General features: G+C 61.2%; 1 protein-coding gene across 4 annotated transcripts in view; it reads right to left on the bottom strand.

The window, feature by feature from the left end:
- The window catches only part of COL18A1 (collagen type XVIII alpha 1 chain), a 93,950-nt gene that overhangs the window by 20,796 nt on the left and 51,873 nt on the right, over positions 1-21,281 (bottom strand). Inside the window, exons 1-10 of one of the 4 annotated variants that reach the window (XM_051998305.1) lie at positions 18,088-18,130; positions 7,091-7,635; positions 5,906-5,992; positions 5,420-5,479; positions 4,344-4,458; positions 3,507-3,592; positions 3,188-3,367; positions 2,798-2,824; positions 2,353-2,415; positions 2,188-2,274 (exon numbers count right to left, since the gene is read on the bottom strand). In XM_051998305.1, coding sequence (XP_051854265.1) covers positions 2,188-2,274; positions 2,353-2,415; positions 2,798-2,824; positions 3,188-3,367; positions 3,507-3,592; positions 4,344-4,458; positions 5,420-5,479; positions 5,906-5,992; positions 7,091-7,635; positions 18,088-18,115 — 1,278 coding nt within the window. In that variant the 5' untranslated portion in view covers positions 18,116-18,130. Of the gene's footprint in view, positions 1-2,187; positions 2,275-2,352; positions 2,416-2,797; positions 2,825-3,187; positions 3,368-3,506; positions 3,593-4,343; positions 4,459-5,419; positions 5,480-5,905; positions 5,993-7,090; positions 7,636-17,159; positions 17,868-18,087; positions 18,131-21,281 lie in introns of those variants that run through there. The other 3 variants (XM_051998304.1, XM_051998303.1, XM_051998307.1) reach the window with 3 other exon arrangements.

Here is a 21,281-nt window from a genome sequence, read left to right as displayed (position 1 = left end):
TTTATCAGCAATTTTATAACACTACGACCAAGTGGGATTTATACTAAGAACGCAGGGCTTGTTCAATATCAGCCCATAATTGACCACATCAATAACAAAACTAACAGAAATCACATGATAATCGCAACACATGCAGAAAAGGCTTTTGACAAAATACAGCACCCAAGCACTAGAGAGCATAGGAATAAATGGAGATTTCTTTAAAATTTTCCTTAAAATGATAAAGAGCATCTATCTAAAACCATCAGCAAGCAATCCTTGTAAAGGGAGAAGCCAGACACATTCCCATAAGATCAAAAATGCCCATTATCAGCAGGATATTCAATATTGTCTAGAAATGCTGGCTTTCGCAATAAGAAAAAGAAATTAAAGGAATCAGAGTAGGCAGAGTAGGAGATAAAGCCCTTTATAGATGATGTGATGGTCTCTTTAGAAAATCAGCCAGAATCTCCTCGAATCAATTAGCTGCTTTAGCCAAGTTGCAGGATATAAAATGGACCCACACAATCATCAGCATTTCTATATGTTCCTGACAAAACCCAGCAGTACGAGCTAGAAAGAGAAATCCCATTTAATAGCTAGACAAAATAAAACATTTGGGGGTCTGTCTGCCAAGACAAACCCAAGAACTATGTGAGCACAATTACAAAGTGCTTTTCGCATAAATCAAGTCAGATCTAGACCAGGGAAGATTCTGATACGCAAGGAATAGGCAGAGGAAGACTGAGCTCGTACAAGGGAGGGCAGGGGAATGTCCAGCAGTGAGAATGATGACTGCAGTGTTTGGGAGCCACGTTCCTGGATCAAAGGGCTCCAGTTAATTAATGACAATTATTAGCCAATTATTATTTATGTGATACAAGCCTTGGACGTGCCCGGCCCAGAGCAGGCAGGGTGGGGCTGACCTGCTGGCCTGGACTCTGACTGGGGCACGAGCGGCCTTCCTGGAGCCGCCCGTCTGGGAGTAGAGGAGCGGGCCCAGGGGCCCAGGCTGGGCAGCCCTCAGGCATCGCCCTTTCCAAGAGTGCCCGGCCTCTCTCTTCCGGCTCTGCACCTCGAGTTTCCTAGGGGGGAAGCCCCCTCTGTCCGTGTGGGTCAGAGCCACAGGGACCTGGCTAGACTCGGAGTCACGCAGCCTCAAAGACTCGAACCCAGGGCTTCTGGACCCCAAGGCCAGCTCTAGCCATAGGCTACACTGTTGACCTTTTCTAGGAAGCAAAGTTCCCACTCCTTGGGGTTGGTCCCTTCCAAATGGAGGCTGAAGGAACGAGGTCTGGCCTCCCTTGGCCAGAGACAGGGCAGAAATCTGGGGGCCATTCGGCAAACCCCCTGAATGGGAACAAGGGGAGGGGGCTCTGGAGGAACGGGGGACAAAGGAGCCCTACTGCAATTGATATTCACTCCCGTGGAGGGCAGTGCTGACCAGCAGAGGGCACCCCAGGCCCAGAGCATCGGGTCTGTTGGCAGGAACATCTGAGTTTAAATTGATGTAATAGACACGGTGTCCCTCAGATCTTGGGGGGGGGGAACCTGGGTTAGAAAAGCCCTGAATCTCGACTCCTCCCCACCTTTGGGAGCAGCCCCACGCTGCTGTTCCTAGGGGAAACTCCCACAGTGATCCCCAGCTTCGATGCATCTGGAGGCTCTCTAGGACCCCAACCTGGGCTAACCTGCCTGGGGAGCGTCTCCCAGGGTGATGAGCCTGGGAGGGGCAGCTTCGCTGCTTCCAGCGGGCCCGGGGCTGCCCCACCCAGTCCGGGCCGCCCTCCCGCCACGCTGGGCCCTACTCTCTGTCTCCCCTACAAGACACAAAGTGGCGGTTTGGGGACAGGCAGCAAGGAGAGCCGCTTCTGACCCGGGCCCTGGGACAAACAGACCGGGCCAGATGGCCCCGAGGCCCCGGGCGCTCTCAGAGCTCTGCATGCCCTGGGCCGGGGGCGCTCCTTGGGCCCTTCCAAAAGCCCAGCGACTGGGAGCAGGCGACGACCGGTGGCCGGCCCCATCCGGGACCTTCTGCTGGCCTGGCTCTCCCCAGAGCCTCGGGAAAGGGCCTGTTCCACAGAGACCCTTCCCAGGTCATTAGTGACGCCAGAGCTGGGCCCCCTGCCCCGGAGACCAGCCCGAGGCTTCCCTCCGAGGGTCTCAGGTCAGCACATCGTGAAGGGCAACGGCAGAAAGGTCACGTACCAACTTGTCGGGTCGGAAAGCGGGTCCGGGAGGTCCCGGGGGTCCCGGGGGACCAGGGGGGCCCATCGGCCCAATGCCAGGATCTCCCTGTTAACAAAGAACGAGGTGCATCACGGGACCCGCCTGGCCGCACAAGGCCGTCCCCGCCCTCGGGCCGCGGCTCACCTTCTCGCCCTTGGGCCCCGCGTCTCCTGGGGTTCCCGGGAAGCCCTGAGGCCCCATCTCGCCCTGCAAGGAGAAAGAAGGGGAGGTGGTGACCGCCCGGAGGGGGCTGGGCTCGGGCGCCGTCCTGAAGACCAGTCGGACAAGCCGGGCTCTACTGGGGGGCAAACGTGGGGGGAGGGGCGCCCGCATCAACTGCAGGTGTCTGTCAACGTCGGCCGGGCCGTCCTAGCGAGTCCCCAAACTCGGCGCTTTCAAACTCAAAGGGGTCGGACAGAACCGAGAGCCAGAGTCACGGGAGGGACGCCCCGCGGGCTGCTGGGAAAAGCGGAGGCCTCTGGGCAGAAGTCAGCGCCACCCCCACCCCGCGGACCCCAGTGAAAAACCGCGCTGGGCCCAGGTGCGGCTAAAGCAGAGAGGGAGGATCAGAGGGAAAAGGGGCACTTACCGGCTTTCCGTCCTCACCGGGATCCCCCTAGGGAGGGAACAGAAGAGACGTGGATCAGAGCCCGCGGGGGAACGGGGCTGGGAGCGGGGAGACCCCAGCCGGCTTTTGTGGGGGAGGGGGGGAAGCTTCCCCGGCCCCGGGGGGGGGGGACAGCTCGGCTCCTGATTTCTTCCCGTCCTTCAGGACAGGAGGCAAACCTCCCTCATTCCCAGGCAGCCTCGGGGGGCCGCTGCCACAGATGGGCCCCCCGGGCCCCGCCAGCCTGGTTATTCCCCCGAGACTAGAAGGAAGGAGCAGAGGGGGCTTCTGGCCTCGGTTGGGAGCAGGCGCCGCGCTTCCCCCCGACCTGGAAAAGGGCCCAGACTGCGGGCGGCGTGAGCGGGGACTTACGGGCTCTCCGTCCTTGCCGGGGGGTCCTGGCGGCCCAGGCACCTGCTGCGCCGTGGAACCGTCTGGGTGGTGGAGGGCGGGGCCGGCGGGGCCCTGGGGACCGACCGGCCCAGGCGGGCCCCGAGCCCCGGGCTCACCTTTCTGCCCCTTCAAGCCTGGAGCCTCGTGTCTGGGGCCTTCCTAAGGAGAAGAAGGCCCGGGCTCAGGGCGGGCGCTGGCCCAGACTTCCCACAGCCAGGGCCAGCAGGGCAGGGGGGAGGGGGAAGGGAAGGAGGGGGCAGGGCCAGCGGGGGGGAGGCTGGCCGGCCCCAGGGCTCACCTCTGCTCCTCTCCTGTCCTGGTCCTGAGCCCCTTCAGACCTGCCTGAGCCTCGAGCCCCCTCCTCCCCACTGGGAGCGGGCGGCACTGAAACAGGAAACGAGAGTGGGGGTGGGCCCTTCAAGAGTGGCCGAGGACACGGGCACAGAGGGCACAGGCCCAGGGGCACAGAGGGCATGGGGCACAGAGGGCACAGGCCCGGGGGCACAGAGGGCATGGGGCACAGAGGGCACAGGCCCAGGGGCACAGAGGGCATGGGGCACAGAGGGCACAGGCCCAGGGGCACAGAGGGCATGGGGCACAGAGGACACAGGCCCGGGGGCACAGAGGGCATGGGGCACAGAGGGCACAGGCCCAGGGGCACAGAGGGCACGGGGCACAGAGGACACAGGCCCGGGGCACAGAGGGCACAGATGGCACGTGGGCACAGAGGGCACATGGGCACAGAGGACACAGGCTCAGGGGCACAGAGGACACAGATGGCACGTGGGTACAGAGGACACAGGCCCGGGGCACAGAGGGCACAGGCCCAGGGGCACAGAGGGCATGGGGACACAGGGGCACAGAGGACACAGGCCCGGGGGCACAGAGGGCACAGATGGCATGTGGGCACAGAGGACACAGGCCCAGGGGCACAGAGGGCATGGGGCACAGGGGGCACAGGCCCAGGGGCACAGAGGGCACAGGCCCGGGGGCGCAGGGGGCATGGGGAACAGAGGGCACAGGCCCAGGGGCACAGGGGCACAGAGGGAACAGGGCCTGGGCCGCCCCACCCAGGACCAACCCTTCCACGTACCCCACAGAGGATCTGAGGAGCCTTCATTTGAGGCTGTGTTACCTCCAGAGGAGGCTCCTGCCTCCACAAAGCTCGGCTGTGAAGTCGTGGGGATCCTGTCCAGGGGTGGCAACGTGACCGGTGGAGCCTCAGGGAGCCCGGGCAACAAGGGGGGCTCCTGGGAGGAGGAAAAGCCGTCGAGGGTTCTCATGTTGCCCTCCCTGGGCCACAAGCCCGCAGTCAGGCTGCCGGCTCCTCTGTCCCTCCCTCCCTCCCTCAGCCAGGTTCCCCCCCCCCCAGAGTCTCCAGGGCCGCCCCCCCCCAGAGTCTCCAGGGCCGCCCCCCCCAGGGTCTCCAGGGCCGCCCCCCCCAGGGTCTCCAGGGCCGCCCCCCCCCAGGGTCTCCAGGGCCGCCCCCCCCAGGGTCTCCAGGGCCGCCCCCCCCAGGGTCTCCAGGGCCGCCCCCCCCAGGGTCTCCAGGGCCGCCCCCCCCAGGGTCTCCAGGGCCGCCCCCCCCAGGGTCTCCAGGGCCGCCCCCCCCCAGGGTCTCCAGGGCCGCCCCCCCCCAGGGTCTCCAGGGCCGCCCCCCCCAGGGTCTCCAGGGCCGCCCCCCCCAGGGTCTCCAGGGCCGCCCCCCCCCAGGGTCTCCAGGGCCGCCCCCCCCCAGAGTCTCCAGGGCCGCCCCCCCCAGAGTCTCCAGGGCCGCCCCCCCCAGGGTCTCCAGGGCCGCCCCCCAGGCCTCCGGCTGCGTCTCACCGACTGGCCAGACTTAAAGGAGGGGCAGAAATCGGCTCCCGATGGGGCTTAAGCACAAGAGCATGGTCTGCTCTCTCAGCAGCCGGTTGTTAAATGTTTATTAGCAGGGCTTTGGGCAGAAGGGGCCGAGCAGCCGTTGTGTCTGGGCCGACTTTGTAAGCATGAGACTGAGGGACAGAGAGCCCGTCCCGCCCCAAGAGACTGGGCCTTCGAGGCCGGATCGGGGCTCTGCAAACCAGACCACGTGCTCGATTCCCCCCGCTGGGATCGCTATTAAGGTCACAGACCCCCTGAAACCGCCCAAGTACAAGCGCCTGGACAAGTGCCCCCAAGGGCCGCAGGCGCTCGCCCACGCCAGGAGACGGCCTCGGACCCCAGACTCACCATGTGCGCGCCCGAGGCTGCCCCCTGCTCATATTCTCCGCTTCCAAAGTCTCCGGACGCCTGGATCGGTGCAGAACCAGAAAGCCGTGAAGGTCCCGAGCAGCGCCTGCTGGGGGCCCCCCTCTGAGCCCAGCCCCAAGTGGGCGGGGGATATGTGGGGCCGTGGTCAGCAGGGCCGGACTCCCTGGGCCTCTCAGGGCACTCCCCGCCAGGTGCCGAGGACAGAGCCCCCAGCAGGGGCGAGCACCCCCAATCCCAAGCTCCCGCTCCCCCCCAGGTGCCAAGGACAGAGCCCCCAGCAGGGGCGGGCACCCCCAGTCCCAAGCTCCCGCTCCCCCCCAGGTGCCGAGGACAGAACCCCCAGCAGGGGCGGGGCACCCCCAGACTCCAGCAGCTTCCCAAGACCCCTTTGCAGACCCTTGGCCTCCCACCCCCCCGAGAACACAGCCGGGCCCCCAAAGGCCCCCGGGTCCGGGCCACACTCACCCCGTCGCTGTCGTCATCGTCATCATCCAGACACTGCAGCAGAGTCACCCGGGGGTCCCCTCGCAGCTTTAGCTCGGAGATCACCCCCTGAGCAAAGAAGGGAGCAATCACAGGGAGCCCCGTACTCGGCCGGGGGCTGACCCCCTCACTCCCCTGGGGGGGCCTTGGAGCCAGGGAACCGGCCGGACCAGGCCCCCCCAGAGAGGCCGGGCAGGGGGCCGCCACCCACGAGCTCGAATCCTGCTGGGGGGGCGGGGCCTCAGGACGCCGGGGGTGGTCCCGCTCCCTCCGTCTCCCATCACCCTCTGGGGCTGCCCTGGGCCCCCCTGCCCCTCCTGCGTCCTCCACTCAGGGCCACGTGTCTGTGGGTCGGCCCCTGCCCAGAGGCCCCGGGGCTCGGACCTGCCTTGGACCTGCCCGGGGTCCCTGCTCGGTCAGGAAGCACCTCCTGCGGCCAGTGGGGACCCCGGGGGGGGACCAGGACCTGTCTCCCTTCTGCTGCCGGAGCTCAGCCCGGAGCCGGACACAGAACGACGCCCCCGCCCCCCATTCCTCCAGCCGGCCTCACTCTGGGGGAGCAGAGCTCACTTGGGGCGATGCCCGAGAGGAGCCCAGCACTCTGGGGGGTGGAGACAAAAGGGAGGCCGGGGGGGGGCCGGAAACAGCCAAGTCGTGCAGCTAAAACCTTGGGCTGAGTGCCCACCCCCCCCCGGCTCTGCCCCCTCCCAGATTACCCCCCCAGACCCAGGCCAAGGGCCGCAAGGAGGCGGAGGCCAGAGAGCTGCCGGGGGCACAGGGAGCGGCTTGTTGGGCGATGGGGCAGAGTGACTGGAGCAGGGTCACACGACCAGCAAGCGCCTGGGGCTGCGCTGGAACTCGGAGGCTGGTGTTCACCCGCTACGCCCCCTCGCAGCCCCCAGACTCATTTCTGTGACATACGAGGGTTGAAAATGCCCGTCACCGGTGGGCTCCCTCTGCCAGGGTCACCTGGCAGTCCCAGCCCGTGAGTGGCACGGCACCCTTGGGTGCCAGCCTGCGGCGTCCCGTGGGGGCTCCTGAGCGCGGCCCAGTTCAGCCCACAGACCTGTGGGAGCGTGGCCCCTCCGGGAAGAAAGCCCCCCGGGGCCTCCGGCTGCCCTCCCCCATCCCCTCTCCCCCCCCAGGCCGAAGGCCAGGAGAGCTCACCTGGAACTTGTCGGGGTCGGCGCCACCCGCCTGGGCCACGAAGAGGCCGGCCCCGGGCTCCAGCTCCAGCTCCTGCGCCGACCGCGCCAGCGGGAGCCTCTGAATCTCCTTGCAGTTGACGTAGAGCGCCACCTCGTCGCCGTCCACGCTGAGGGCGAAGCGCGTCCACTGGTTCACGAAGGAGGGCAGGCTGAAGCTGGCCGCCGTGCGCGTCTCGCGGGCGCCCGGCTCCGTGTAGAAGAAGAGCACGTCCTGCTTGCCCCCGCGCGGCGCCGAGAGCTTCACGCCCACCGAGATGACGGCCTGGGCCGCGTCCGTGAGCGCCAGCAGCACCCCCGCCCGCGCGCTGGTGGGCTTGACATGGAAGAGCAGCGAGAAGTCCCGGTAGAAGGGGCTGGGCACGTGGTAGCGCGCCACCTGCCCGCCGCTGGCATCCGGCCCGAAGGCGTAGGCCGGGCCGCTGTCGGGGTCGTAGACCTGGGAGACGTGCTGGGGGGGCGGCTGCCCGAGCAGCTGCACCAGGCTCACCTCGGAGCTCGCGTTTTCTGCAAGAGAAGAGACGCTCTCTGTGAGATCTGCGCAGGCCAGAGCCCCCCACCCCCCGCGGAGCCACCACGGGAGCCGGCCCGAGGGTCCCTCCGGGCCCAGGCCGCGGACCCCCCACCCCCCGCGGAGCCATCACGGGAGCCGGCCCGAGGGACCCTCCGGGCTGAGGGTCCTGCCAGCCCGGATCGCTGGGCCCAGGCCCAGGGCCTGCACCGACACCGACAGAGAAGACAAAGCCCTGGGGGAAAGGGGCTGCAGGCGGGAGGAGGGGACCCCCACTGGCCACAGACCACGAGACTCAGAATCCTCGGTCCCGCAGGGCCTCCCCGGACACTCCCAGAGCCGTGTACCCCGAGCCAGACAGGGGCTCCCCAAAGTGAGAAGGGATTCACCAAGGGGCCAGCATGGGAGAAATGTCTCCCTGGTCCACATCCACCTGGCACAGGAAGGACAAGCTGCCATGGAGTGTGGGAGGCCGGGCCCAGCTCCCCCAGGGGGCAAAGGCCTGGAAGAAGTCGGGGCACCAGGTGGAGATGCCCCCACAGCCCAGCCAGTCCGCCCCGGCCCTGCTCCCAAAGCCAAGAAGATTCACCCCCCACGGGACAACGTTCTCCTCCGAAACTCCTCCCGGCCACTTCTTAAAAGAGGGAGCTGCTTGGGGGGCTGCTCCTGCCCATTGGGGGTCTATCAGCAGGGCAGCCCGGGGCTCTGAGGCAGGGACACTGCCAGGCCCAAGGATTAATCAGAGAACATTGATTAAGCGCCTACTGTGTGCAGGCACTGTGCTAAGCACTGATGTTGCTGCTTGATCACAGACACACACCCCAAGACGCACCCGAGCACTCGGCCGGTAAATCGTCCCCACAGAGACCGAGTGCGGACTCCCGAGTGCGGGGGGTCCCGGGGGGATAACACTGACCCAGGCGCCCTTAGGAGCCCCGCCCACATCACGTGAACTGAAAAGTGCTCAAAACCAGAGATCCCCCGGAATATCAGCGGAATTATTGGGGGGAAGTGCAAGGGAAGGCGGGCTGTCGGCCACGAAATCCAATGGTGGTCAGTGAAACAGACCAGGAGGGTGTCACGGGAGAGAGCACCACAGGGAGCGAGTGTCCGATAAACCCAAAGATCCAAACCTCTGGGACAAAAACCGCAGGAAAAGCTGGAAAACAGGAGGGCGGAAGCCGGCATTCCCCAGCACCTCACACCCCATACTGAGATACATCGAGAGGGCCTCTAGACATAGGGCGGGACACCACCAGCAGTTTAAAAAGCAACAAAACACTCTCCCTTTCGGACCTAGGGAGAGGGAAGAGTTTAGGAGAAAACAAGAGACAGAGGACATTATGAGGAGGGGGAGAGGGAGGGAAGAATGGAAGGAAGGAGGGAGGGAGGGAAGGAGAGAGAGAGAGAGACAGACAGACAGACAGAGAGAGCGACAGAGTCAGAGATAAATTAAAAGGTTTTTGCAAATCTGGAACTATGCTCAAAAAGTTATCAAACTGTGCATCCCCTTTGATCCAGCAGTGTTTCTACTGGGCTTATCCCCCAAAGAGATACTGAAGAAGGGAAAGGGACCTGTATGTGCCAACATGTTTGTGGCAGCCCTGTTTGTAGTGGCTAGAAGCTGGAAACTGAGTGGATGCCCATCAATGGGAGAATGGCTGGGTAAATTGTGGTATATGAATGTTATGGAATATTATTGTTCTGTAAGGAATGACCAGCAGGATGAATACAGAGAGGACTGGCGAGACTTACAGGAACTGATGCTGAGTGAATTGAGCAGAACCAGGAGATCATTATATACCTCAATGATACTGTTTGAGGATGTATTCTGATGGAAGTGGATCTCTTCGATAAAGAGGCTAATTCAGTTTCAATTGATCAAGGATGGACAGAAGCAGCTACACCCAAAGAAAGGACACTGGGAAACGAATGTGAACTATCTGCATTTTTGTTTTTCTTCCCGGGTTATTTCTACCTTCTGAATCCAATTCTCCCTGTGCAACAAGAGAACTGTTCGGTTCTGCACACATATATTGTATCTAGGATATACTGTAACCTATTCAACATGTAAAGGACTGCTTGCCATCTGGGGGAGGGGGTGGAGGGAGGGAGGGGAAAAATTGGAACAGAAGTGAGTGCAAGGGATAATGCTGTAAAAAAAAATTACCGTGGCATGGGTTCTGGCAATAAAAAGTTATTTAAAAAAAGGTTTTTGCAAAAACAAAATCAATGCAGCCAAGATTAACAGAGAAGCAGAAAACTACAGTCAAGTGTTTCTGATAAAGGCCTCATTTCTAAAAAGTATAGAGGACCAAATCAATGATCAAAGGACACAAAAAGACAATTTTTTAGACAAGAAATTAAAACCATCTATAGTCACATGAAAAAATGCTCTAAATCACTGTTGATTAGAGAAATGCAAATCAGAACAACTCTGAGGTACAAATGCAAACGAAGACAACTCTGAGATACCACTGCACACCTCTCAGACTGTCTAACATGACAGGGAAAGATAATGTGGAATGTTGGAGGGGATGTGGAAAGCTGGGACACTGATGCATTGTTGGTGGAGTTGCGAACGGATCCAGCCATTCAGGAGAGCGATTTGGAACTGTGCTCAAAAAGTTATCAAACTGTGCGCACCCTCTGACCCAGCAGTGTTCCTACTGGGCCTGTATCCCAAATTGATCTTAAAGGAGGGAAAAGGACCCATATGTGCAAAAATGTTCGTGGCAGCCCCTCTTTGTAGTGGCCAGAAACTGGAACCCGAGTGGCTGCCCACGGCTGGAGAAGGGCTGAATAAGTTGTACGTGAATGTTATGGAATATTGTTGTTCTGTAAGAAACGACCAGCAGGAGGTTTTCAGAAAGGCCTGGAGAGATTGGCAGGAGCTGATGCTGAGGGAAGTGAGCAGAGACCATCGTACAATGATCACCAATGCAGACGTGGCTCTTCTCAGCAATACATGGATCCAGGACTGTTCCAACAGACTTGAGACCCTGAAGGCTGAAAGTCATCAAAGCCACCATTGCCGCCTTTTTTCCTTGTGGTTTTTCCCTTTGGAGTTTTCTTTTACCATATGACTAATATGCAAATATATTTAAAGTGATTGCCCATGTCCCCCCATATCAGATCGCTTGCTCACTTGCTGTCTTGGGAAGAGGGAAAGGAAAGGGAGGGAGGGAGGGAGAAAAAACCTGGAATGCAAAATCTTACAGAAATAAATGTTGACGATGATCTGTACATGTAAATGGGGAAATGAAATAGAAAAAAGGGGGAAGGACGTACACGTGCAAAAGCATTTCTAGCCATTCTTTTTGCAGAGGCAAAGAACTGGAAGGTGAAGGGACGGCCACCCTGGGGAGCCACTGAGCACGGCGGGTAAAGGATGCAGAGGAACGGGGTGGCGCTATAGGGAATGAGGAGCAGGCGGCTCTTGGGAAAACCTGGGAGGACTCGGACGAGCCGATGCATTAGCAGAACTCTGCCGCCATCAGCCGGGACTCATTTTGCTTCGGTGACCCAAAATCAGTGATCCCAGACGATCCCAAAGGACTCCCAAGGGAAAAAGAGAGAGAAATCGGCTCTGAACGGCGACCGAAGAGACTCTTTCCACTTTCTCTATCTTTTTGGCATCTTTCTGTTTCCTTGGGTCGGCTTCTGCCTTCCCAGCATGACCGATGTGGAAAAAGATGTTCTGGGACTGCACACCCACAATCCCTCTCACATGGCTCACAGTCAGAGGGAGGAGGAGAGGAAGAGGAGGGAGGAGGGGAGGAAAAGTTGGGAATCTCAAAGAATGGATCTTGAGAATTGTCTTTACATGTAACTGAAAAGATAAAATACTGTCTACATTCGAATCCGCCCCCCCCCCAAGTCCTGAGATCTCCAAGAGGGACAGAGACCCAGCAGGAGCAGAATAAAGCCACACACACCCCCACAGCCCCTCCCCCACTTTAATTCAAGTACAAACAGCAGGCAATGAGCAGTAATAGGAGAGGGGGCTGCTGCTGACTGAAGCCCATGGGGGACAGGGGAGAAGGATGACCGGCGTCACCACTGCATCCCCAGCATTAAGGTTTGGGGAGTGCTTCCCTCCCCATGGTGGAGCCCCGAGAGGCAGGTGAAGAGGAGAAGGAAGAGGAGGAGGAGGGGGAGGAGGAGGAGGAAGAAAAAGAGGAAGGGAAAGGGGGTGGGGGAGGGGAAGAAGGAAAGGGAGGGGGTAAAGGGAGAAAAAGGAGGGAAAGAGGGGGAGGAGGGAGAACAAGCAACAGGGATCTGCCTTTAAGGACTGCAAAACGCTATACAAATCAGTTTGGAAGGACCTGGACGTCTGCAAAGGACCCACGGTCTCCACAATGAATTGCTGCTCCCCTTTATGCTGCAGGAGCCCGAGAATCTGCAAGGTCCCAGCACTGGCCCAAGGTCCCACAGCCGCAGGGGTCCGGAGCGGGATTTCCCCCAGGCTCGGGTCTCCAGGTCTAGCCCTGCAGCCCAGTTTGGCTCCAGGAGCTGATGATGCTCCCCTCGGGTCCCGGTGCTCACTTCGGCCCCTGGCCCAATGACCTTGCCGGTGCTCTGGGTCCTCCTGAGTGGGCAGAGGGGAGCCCCGAGGACCGGTCGGGTACAGCCTGGGAGTGTGGCCGGGCCCTCATGGGGCTGATTTGGCTCCTCTGTCCCTGCCTCCTCCTCAGCCTGAGCCAGCTGCTCCTGCCTCCTCCCCCTCCTCGAGGATGAAGGGAAGGGCCCTCCTCGAACCCCAGGAAATGGGCTCTCCCAAAGAGGGGAGGGGCCCCCAGGAGAAGAACCCCCCAGACTTGGCCTGTCTCTGAGTAACCCCAGAGCAGGGAACTGGGGGCTTTGGAGGGACTGATGCCCCTGAGGGCCAGATGCCCATTGAGAGGGAATGGGGGGGCAGGACCCGCCCCCGCTGACCCTGGGCCGTGACCTCCTCTCCCACTCCGGACAAAGGCTGGGCCGGGACAATCGGCCCCTTCAGGGCCAGCAGAGAATTACTCGGAGGAAAGGAATCTGGTCTCCTGGAGGAGCCAATGACTCCCCGGCCTCGGAGGGGACTCGCCATGCGAGGCTTAAGCACAAAACCTCATTCTCCAGATGCAAATCCGGCCAGCTGCTCTCCCAGCTGCTGGGAAGTGGGGCGGGGCTTCGGGCCCCAAGAAAGGGTTTGTGAGAGGCTGGCCCACAAGCCGAGCCATGACCCCCCCCCCCAGCATCCAGGGCCCAGGCCCTCAGGCGTCCCCGGAGGGGGAGGGAGAGGGAAAGGGGAATCCTCCTCCAGCCCAGGCCTGAGTCAGCTGTGAGTCACAGGCTCCCCCTCCAGGCAGCTGAATCACCGCGGGAGCCCCCAGCCCCCCTGGCCACGCTCCCCCACGTGTTCCTGGGCCAGTCCCAGGAGCTTCTATTCCAGACTGTACTTTTAAAGCCTCTGTTTCGAGGAAGAACAATCAGCAAACCCCGGGGACCCAAGAGTCCGGCGGGTTAACCAGAGAGCACCCGGACGGGGCCTGAGGGGGTTCGGTCCCGCCGGTGCCGGGGGAGACGTGAGCTTGGGGTCTCAAGGCCGAGGGCGGAGTCCAGGACCGGCTCTGGCCAAGGGAGAAGTCTGGGGCTCCTGTGACACATCTGCCGACCCGGGAGCCTCTCTCACTAGTCACACGACCACCGGCCCCCAAAGTAATGGACAACTACACCAGGGAGGCCGGGCAGGCTCCTCCCTCCTCCCTCCCATTTATCTCGTTCCCAATCCACGAGCAGCAGCTGGTCAGGAGAGGCTGATTGGCAGCTCCCTCGGGGTGTTCCGACCCCCAGCTGTGGGCTCCCCGGAGAACGCCCCGCCCCTTCCCCCTTAGGCAAGGTCCTTAACAGGTGCGCGGTCGATTTTGAACTCAGGGCTTCCTGCCCGTATGTCCGCTGTCCTGCCTTGACCTCCGGCCTCCGTAAGGAAGAGACCCGCAGAGGTTCTTCCTGGGAAGCCCAGTGGGGCCCGGCCCGGTCCCGGCTCCTCGTTTGGGCACCGGTCAGCGCTCACCTCCGGCCAGGACGGACAGACGCCAAACCTTCCGGGCCCCTGGCTGTGCTCCGGACTGGAGACGGGAGGGGGGAGGGGGGAGGGGGGGTGCCAGCTGACTCATCAGTCGTCCTGCAGCGGCTACGTTCCCCTGACTCGTGCCCTTCCTGCCCGTCAGGCGCTCTTCTCGCCAGCCTCCGAGGCCTCCCAGGGCGCCATTTGGGAGAACGGCTGCACTTCTGGGAGTGCCCGGGCCTCTGGGCTCCATTGGCCATCCGTGGGCCGGCCACTCAGGGTCAGGAGGAGCCGGGTGCGAGTCTCGCCTCCAGCACAGACGGCTATTTGGTCTTGGCGTTCTCCGATAAGACAATGGTGACAGGGCCCTGGATGCAGGCGTCACAGTGAGACCCAGGAGAGCGGGCATCCGTGGCTGGGGGGCATCCATCTGGGGGCATCCGTGGCTGGGGGGCATCCATCTGGGGGCATCCGGGGCTGGGGGGCATCCATCTGGGGGCATCCGGGGCTGGGGGGCATCTGTCCAGGGGCATCCATGACTTGGGGCCCCAAAATGCACCGGCCACAGACAGCCCTCCCCGCTCTTGCGCCCTCTGTAGGTCCCATCTCCCCTTGAAGGCAAGGCCCAGCTGGCCTGAGCGCCTCTATACCCAGTGCCTGGCACACCCGGGGTGATTAATAAGTGCTTGTTTGCCTCCTCTGCGCCAGCTCTTCTCCGACCCCTCATATCTGAGAACGAAGCCCAGGGTCCCACGGGGGAAGCAGGGAGAACTCAGTCGTGGGTATCGGGGCCAGGATCGCCTCTCAGGGCGCGTCCTTGGGTTTTCGGGGCCAGAATGATGTCACCGTGACGCCCGATGGGATCTGGGCCAAGAAGCAGGAGACTGGGACCCAGAGCTCCGAGTTCCGATCCTGCCTCACACGGTCCAGCTCACGCTAGTCCCTCAGTTCCTCCTGCAGCTGCGGGGAGAGCGAGCGGTGGCGGCAGCGCAGGGGGGAGTCGGCAGATGTGGCTGGGTGGGGGCTCCCGCCCTGGGTGGGCTCGTTTTAGCGCACCGGAAGCCGCGGGAGAGACGCCGGGTGCCGAGTCCTTCTCACAGCCCCCTCGGCGGTGCTGGAAACGCGCTGACCACTGGCCCCGCCCAAGCCACTAAGTGGCCCTGCCTGGGAAGGGCGACATCCCTGAAAGAACTAGCCCAGAACCGAGGGGGGGGGGGGAGGGGAGGGAGCTGACGCAGCGCCGGCCTCTCCAAAGGCCCCAGCGGGACCCACAGCCGCTCAGAGGTCCCAAAGGCTGCTCTGGGGCAAGAAGCAGCGTCCCCAAAGCGCGGGGAGGGGGGAGGGAGGGAGAGGGGGGAGGGGGGGGAGAAGGCAAGCTCGGAGATCCGAGGCGAGAATAGAGGGTCCGCCCGGGAATCCCGCCCCGCCGCCCCTGGTGGGCTCCCGGCCAGAGGACGCCCCCAGACTCTGCCTCAGCGGGAAGTGGGGGGGAGGAGAGGAGGACCCCAACAAACGCAGGGGCGGCCCCGCCCCCAGAAGGGCGGGCCCCGGCCCGAGCACCGCTTCTTGGAGTCCTGATGCCTGGAGAGCCGGAGACAGAGAGAGGCAGCCGGGCCCTCCTGCCTTCTGCTCTACGGGGTATGCACGCACGCACGCATACACACTGCACACATGCACCCTGCACACACACACGCATACACACTGCACACAGGCACAGTATATAGACTACGCACGTGCACAGGCACACACATAGACACTGCACATGCACACGCACATGTATGCACATTGCACACACATGCGTAGTATACACACTGCACACACATGCACGGGCACCGTTTACACACTACACACATGTGCACACGCACACACAATGCACACGCACACACTCTTGGGCCAATTCTAAAGCCCCAGGCCACTGACCGGGTGAGCCCGTTAATGACGAAAGGGAAAGGTACATTCCCTAAGGCAGGAAGAGGAGGAAGCCGGGAGGGAGGAGGGGCAGCGCATCTTTCTGCAGGAGCCGAGGTTCCCCCATAGACTGAGGAAGCAGGACCCCGGCTCTTCCTCATCTCTCCCCAGTCCAGAGCCAGGGGAGGCCTGAGACGCTCCGGGGCCGGCCCCGTCTGAGAAGGGCCCCTCCCTCCCTTGGCCCTACCTGCCGTCCCACAGCGTTTGCTCCCCTGGCCGCCTGTCAGGAAGGCGCTGACCCCGGGCGGAGGAGGGGCCGCCCCACCAAAGCCGGGCACTGGGAGTTCTGGCCGCAGGCTGGCAGCCGCCTGGCACGTGGGGGACACAGGGAAGAGGGGAAAGTGGCGCTGGCGCAAGACCTGCTGCCTTCTCTGCCCCGAGGATGAGCAGGGCGGCCCAGAAGAGGGAGAGGCTCAAGCCTTACCCTTCCACCTTCAGATCTAGACTGTGCCCATTTTACAGATGAAGAGACTGAGGCCCAAGGAAAAGCACTTGACCAGAGCTTCGGACCCTAGAGCAAGGGATCTTTGCACTGAGCTGGAGGCTGGACAGGGCCACAAGGCAGAGGCAGGAGTCCAGCGGCTGGGAGCGGCTGCCCCCATCACCTGACACACAGACAGAGCCGGGGTCCTGCTCCTGGGCGGGCTGGGGGCGGCTCGGCCGGGACCCAGGCTCACCCCCCACCCCGGACCCGCCTCCCCTCCCCCACCCTCCCCCTTCCCCCGCGGCCCGGGGCATTACCTGCAGCGGCCGCTACGAACACGCAGGCCCGCCGGGCGTCCCCCCGGGCGGGGAGCGAGGAGCAGGGCACGGGCAGCCGGCCCCGGCGCAGATGGCCCCAGCACGCGTCTCGCAGGCCCTCGCAGAACTCCCGGCAGGGCGGCGGCGGCGCCCCGGGGTCGGTAGCGTTACAGCGGGGCGCCAGCAGCAAGCAGAGGAAGGCTTCGAGGAAGCGGTGGCACCGCGTGCGCAGCAGCCCCTCCCAGCGGCGCAGGGCGGCCCCCACCTCGCGGACGCTGCCATGCTGGGCGTAATTGGGCAGCCAGAGGCGCTCCGGCTCTCGCCGGCCGCACAAGGGCAGAGGGCCGGGCGGCCTCACGCAGCGCCCCGGGGCCGGCGGGGCGCGGGGCGCGGGGGCGGGGCCGCGGGGGCCCGGGCGCTGTCCGGAGGAGAGGAGCCCGCCAGCCGCCGCGGGGTCGGGGCCCCGAGAGCCTGCCCCGCCCCCGTGCGCCCCGAGCCCGGCCGCCTGCAGCCCGCGAGGCCCGCCGCCTCCCTCCGGGTCCCGCTGCTCAGGCTCCGAATCCGCGCGCCCGCGCCCCAAAGCGCCCGCCACCAGAGGAAGAAGCGTCCCGGAGCTCGGGGGCCGGGGCGCCGCCGGCCGGGCTCTGGAGGGGAGGAAGCCTTCTCTTTCCAGGGAAGCTTGGCCGGCGGCCACTCTCCGGGGCAGGTCCCGGGGGTCAGGAGGCCGGGGAGCCTCGGGGGAGAGGACGGGAAAAGACACGCTACCTGGGGGAGGGGCCGAGGGCTGTCCCGGGGCCAGCTCCGGGGCCCCGCTTCCCGGAGGGGGGGCCGAGGCAGAGGTCGGGCGGGGGGCGTCGGGCGGGGAAACCTCCCCGGCAGCCTGGGTGCCCACGCTCCCCGGAGCGCTGGGCTCCGCCCCGGCCCCGGCGGAGGGGAGCGTGGGAAGGGTCGTGGAGGCGCCGGCCGCCGCCTCCCCCTCGGCAGAACTCTCCGCGTTGCTGCTCTCATCCCAGAACTGAACCAAACTGCGGATCCCCTGGGCCACGTTCAGGATCTTGGCGCCCACGCCGGCGAGGTTCTCCTCCTTGAGGTCCGCCCTCTCGGGGGACGCCCGCGAGGGGGTCGGGGCAGCGCTGGCATTGGCGGGGGCGGGGGACCCGGGCTCCGGCCGCTCCTCCGGGATCGCCCCGGGGGTGCTACTCGGGGCAGCAGGGCTTGCGCTAGGGGCTGCGGACCCTGCAGAGGGGGCAGGCCCGCCCTGAGGCGTCGAGGTGACCAGGAGGGCTCCCGGGGGGGCTTCGGTCGCCTTCGGGCCCCACCAGTTAAAAAATTGAGCCCCGGCACCGGGCCAGTGAGCGGCCAACAAGAAGAGGAGGGCCACGCTGCTCGGAAGGGGTGCCATCTAAAGGGCGGGGAGCTGGCTGGGGTGCCGGACCCCGAGGTTCTCAAGTCTGCAGCCGCTGCACCATTCCTCCCTGGCAGCCCGTCTGTGCTCTCTGGCTCCGAGCACCCTTCCCAGTTGGCAGCCAAGCGAGGAGGGGTGGGGCCTGTCCAATCCTGGGCCGGCCCTCCCGCCTCCCCCATTCATTCCCGGCCTCCTCCCAGCGCCCCCCTCCCCCCGCCCCACCTACAAACACAAATCACGGTGTCCCAGGCTGTCCCGAGATGGGGGTGGGGGGCGTTTACAGCATACCTGAAGTGCCTTTTCCTCCCTCCTTCATTTCAAAGCCATGGGGGAGGGGTGTGAGGGAGGAGGCAGGGGGGCCAGAAGATCCTCTCTAGGTCTGCAATCACCTTCTGGGCTGCCTGCGGTTCTGGGAGGAAACCCAGGTCCAGCCCCACTCAGCCACCGTTAACTCCTTACTAACTACAAGGGGAAGAGATCAGCTCTAGGACAGTGGAGTCGGTGAGCCAGGGGCAGTTCAGTGCCTCTCTGGGGACAGGTAGCAGACCACCCGACAGCCGGAAAGCCCTAAAGTGGCCCAGGAGAGAGAAGGCGGCCAGGGTGAATCGTGGGGAAGGAGCAGAGGGTGAATCCTGCAAGCAAATGGTCACAGATGTCGCCAGCTCCCCAAAACTTGTCATTAACTGGGCTGTTAGAGGGGCCTGGATATCCCCCAGGCCACAGCCATCCCCAAAGCCAGGGGGCTTCCAGAAGGCGCCAGACAGACAAGCATCACCAAGGGAAAGGGAGCCCATCAGGAGCCTCCTGGTAACCGCTAGGTACCAGTGACATCTCCCGGCACCAAGGGCCAGTGGGAAGTGAGGGGAGCACAAAGCTGAAGAACGGAGCTCTGCCTGGTGGGGAAAGGGGAAGACACTGAGAACAAGAACTCCAGAGAGAACACGGCTGATTTGCCCTTCCATAAAACCACCCAGGGCTGGGTAAAATGAGCTGGTCTAACCCAATCTAGAGACGCTCTGGGGAGAGGACCAGACAGGACAGGAGCTGGGGGACCAGGGCAGAGTCCTAGCTTGGGGACTCTGAGCAAGTTAGTCCAGGACTGTCCCAAATCTATGAAATGGGCATGAAAAGTCCAACCGTGCCTTCCTCAGAGGCTGGTTGGGAGATTACAGATAGGAATATAAGACATTACATGTGCAGCAGAGACACAGAGAGACAAGATGGAGAGAGACGGAGGGAACAGACAGAACTGACTCCTCAGGCTAAAAATAAAAAGCCAATCATTGACAATGTCTGCTGGAGCTAACAGACACCTCTCCACATGCAACGAATCTGAATTCTTTTCCCTGAGGTCTATCGGGACCCATCTCCACACTGGTGTCTGATCCCCTTTTTCTAGATTATTTCTAGAAATCCACATGCACAGCAGATGTTATCTAGATTCCTCCAATCCAAACGCCTTCCCCAGATGTGAATCCCCTCCAACTCATGCTGCCCTGAAAGAAACTCATCTCCAACCTGTCCTTGAAAGCCTCCAGCAGTGACGGAACCCCACCACATCCTGAAGAAGCCAATTGCACGTTTAGGTAGTTCTGTGGTTAATTCTTGATCGTCTCTTAAAGCTTGCCCCTCTCTGATTCCTTGCATTGCTTCTGCTCTATCTCCTGAGGTCAAGCTGAACCCAAATGAATGCCCTTCATTGACATGGAAGTAACCAGGGGCTCTGGGATGCCTCCGGTTAAAAGTGAGATCGGTGACCACAGAAAGACAAAGTCTAAAGGTGCCGATGACTCACACTCGAAGCAAGACACTAATGCCTTCACCACTAACAAATGTTCTTTTTAAATAAAATATCCAGCATTTACCTGCGTTATTTCATTGGTTACTCTCTACAACCCAAGGAAGTAGGTGATATTATTTCCCATTATTATTGGAAAAACTGAGGCAGACAGAGATTACTTGACTTGCCCAGAATTCCATAGTTAATAGCAAATGTCTATTGTTACATCTGAACTCGGTTCTTCCTGATGCAAAGCCTACTGAGCACTCATGGTGGCTCCAAAATCATTGAGGTAGAAAGCTGGAAATGCTGGCCTTCTGACTCCAGATACCGCTCTCTCCACGCACCCATACTGCCACTCCTGCCCACTCTCTCTTCATCATGTGGGATTCCCCTGACACTTTCAATGAATCTTAATCCATTCAAATTCTTCTTCCACATAGAGTAACTTAAGGTTGCAAGAAGAGGGGAGACAGGAGCTCCCATGAATGAGAAGGTGACAGTCCTGCTGACCTCTGCTGTGGTCAGACCCACCTGCATTGCAGGATTCCTTTCTGGGTGCCACATTTTAGTCGGAAAGTGGGCATCCTGGGAAGCACCCCCAAGAGGAGAAAAACCAGAATGTCTCCCCATCATGCCACAGGAGGCACACTTAAAGGAACCATTGGCAACCCAGGACCTCCTGGACTCCTCACTCTCACCCTCCTCCCCAATCCAAGCTGTTTCCAAAGCCTGCCAATTTCACCTTTAATGTATCTTTCTTCTATTTCATCTTTGGAGCATCTCTAGTCAATGTCACCTCTACAACATATCTCATCAATTTCACCTGTATAGCACCTCTTTATTTCACTGGTCTTGCCAATTTCATCTCTTCATATCTGTCACCTCTGCTTTGCCAATTTCACCTCTTCACATCTATTTCATCTCTGCTTTGCCAGTTTCACTTCTAGAGCATTGCTCCGGATTTCACCTGTTATATGATTTCTCCTCTGACATTGCCCCTACCCTGGAGTGGACCCTCATCTCCTCATCTCCTCGTGTTTGGACCATGGCGATAGCTGCCGAGGATCTGACTTCCTCATCTCTCCACTCCAGTATCTTCCATTTAGACACAAAAGTGACTTTCCCAAAGATCAGATCTAATCATGTCACACATACACATCCCCTCAATAAACTCCAATGGCTCCCCACTGCCACCAGCTCCTCCAAAACCCTTCATCCTTCAGCTTCAACCTAATTCTACAGACTTATCTTATGCATCAGGCAATTTGTGCGGTCAAACCAGCCCCCTTGTTCTCTGAACTCAGCGTTCTATCTCTACCTGCATTCTGTTCCTTTGGAATACAAAACCATTATCTGTGCATCTTTCTTCTTGATCTCACCTCCATGTAAATGCCTTCTCTCTCCAAATCATTTTGTACTTCTTGATTTATTTTCTAAGTTGAACTTGATGGCTTCTAAGGCATACTAAATTCTAAAAATAGGTGATTCTAGAGTATATCCTCTCTGGAACATGGACTTCCTGGGAGCAGGGACTATTCTTTTCATCTTTTTTATCTCCTGTATTGAGTCCAGTGTGGGACATAGAATAGGCCTTAATGAATTATTATTGATTGGGGATTGGTGATGTTTAGCCAGCAGAAGGAAAGACTCAGGAGGAACAGCTCCATTCGGCCATCCAGCTCCATTCCTTTCCAGGTTT

Source organism: Antechinus flavipes, chromosome 4, assembly GCF_016432865.1.
Source record: "Antechinus flavipes isolate AdamAnt ecotype Samford, QLD, Australia chromosome 4, AdamAnt_v2, whole genome shotgun sequence".
In the NCBI taxonomy this organism is placed as follows: Eukaryota; Metazoa; Chordata; class Mammalia; order Dasyuromorphia; family Dasyuridae; genus Antechinus; species Antechinus flavipes.
The sequence above is the reverse complement of the archived record's forward strand: the minus strand, read 5'-3'. Positions and strand labels throughout refer to the sequence as shown.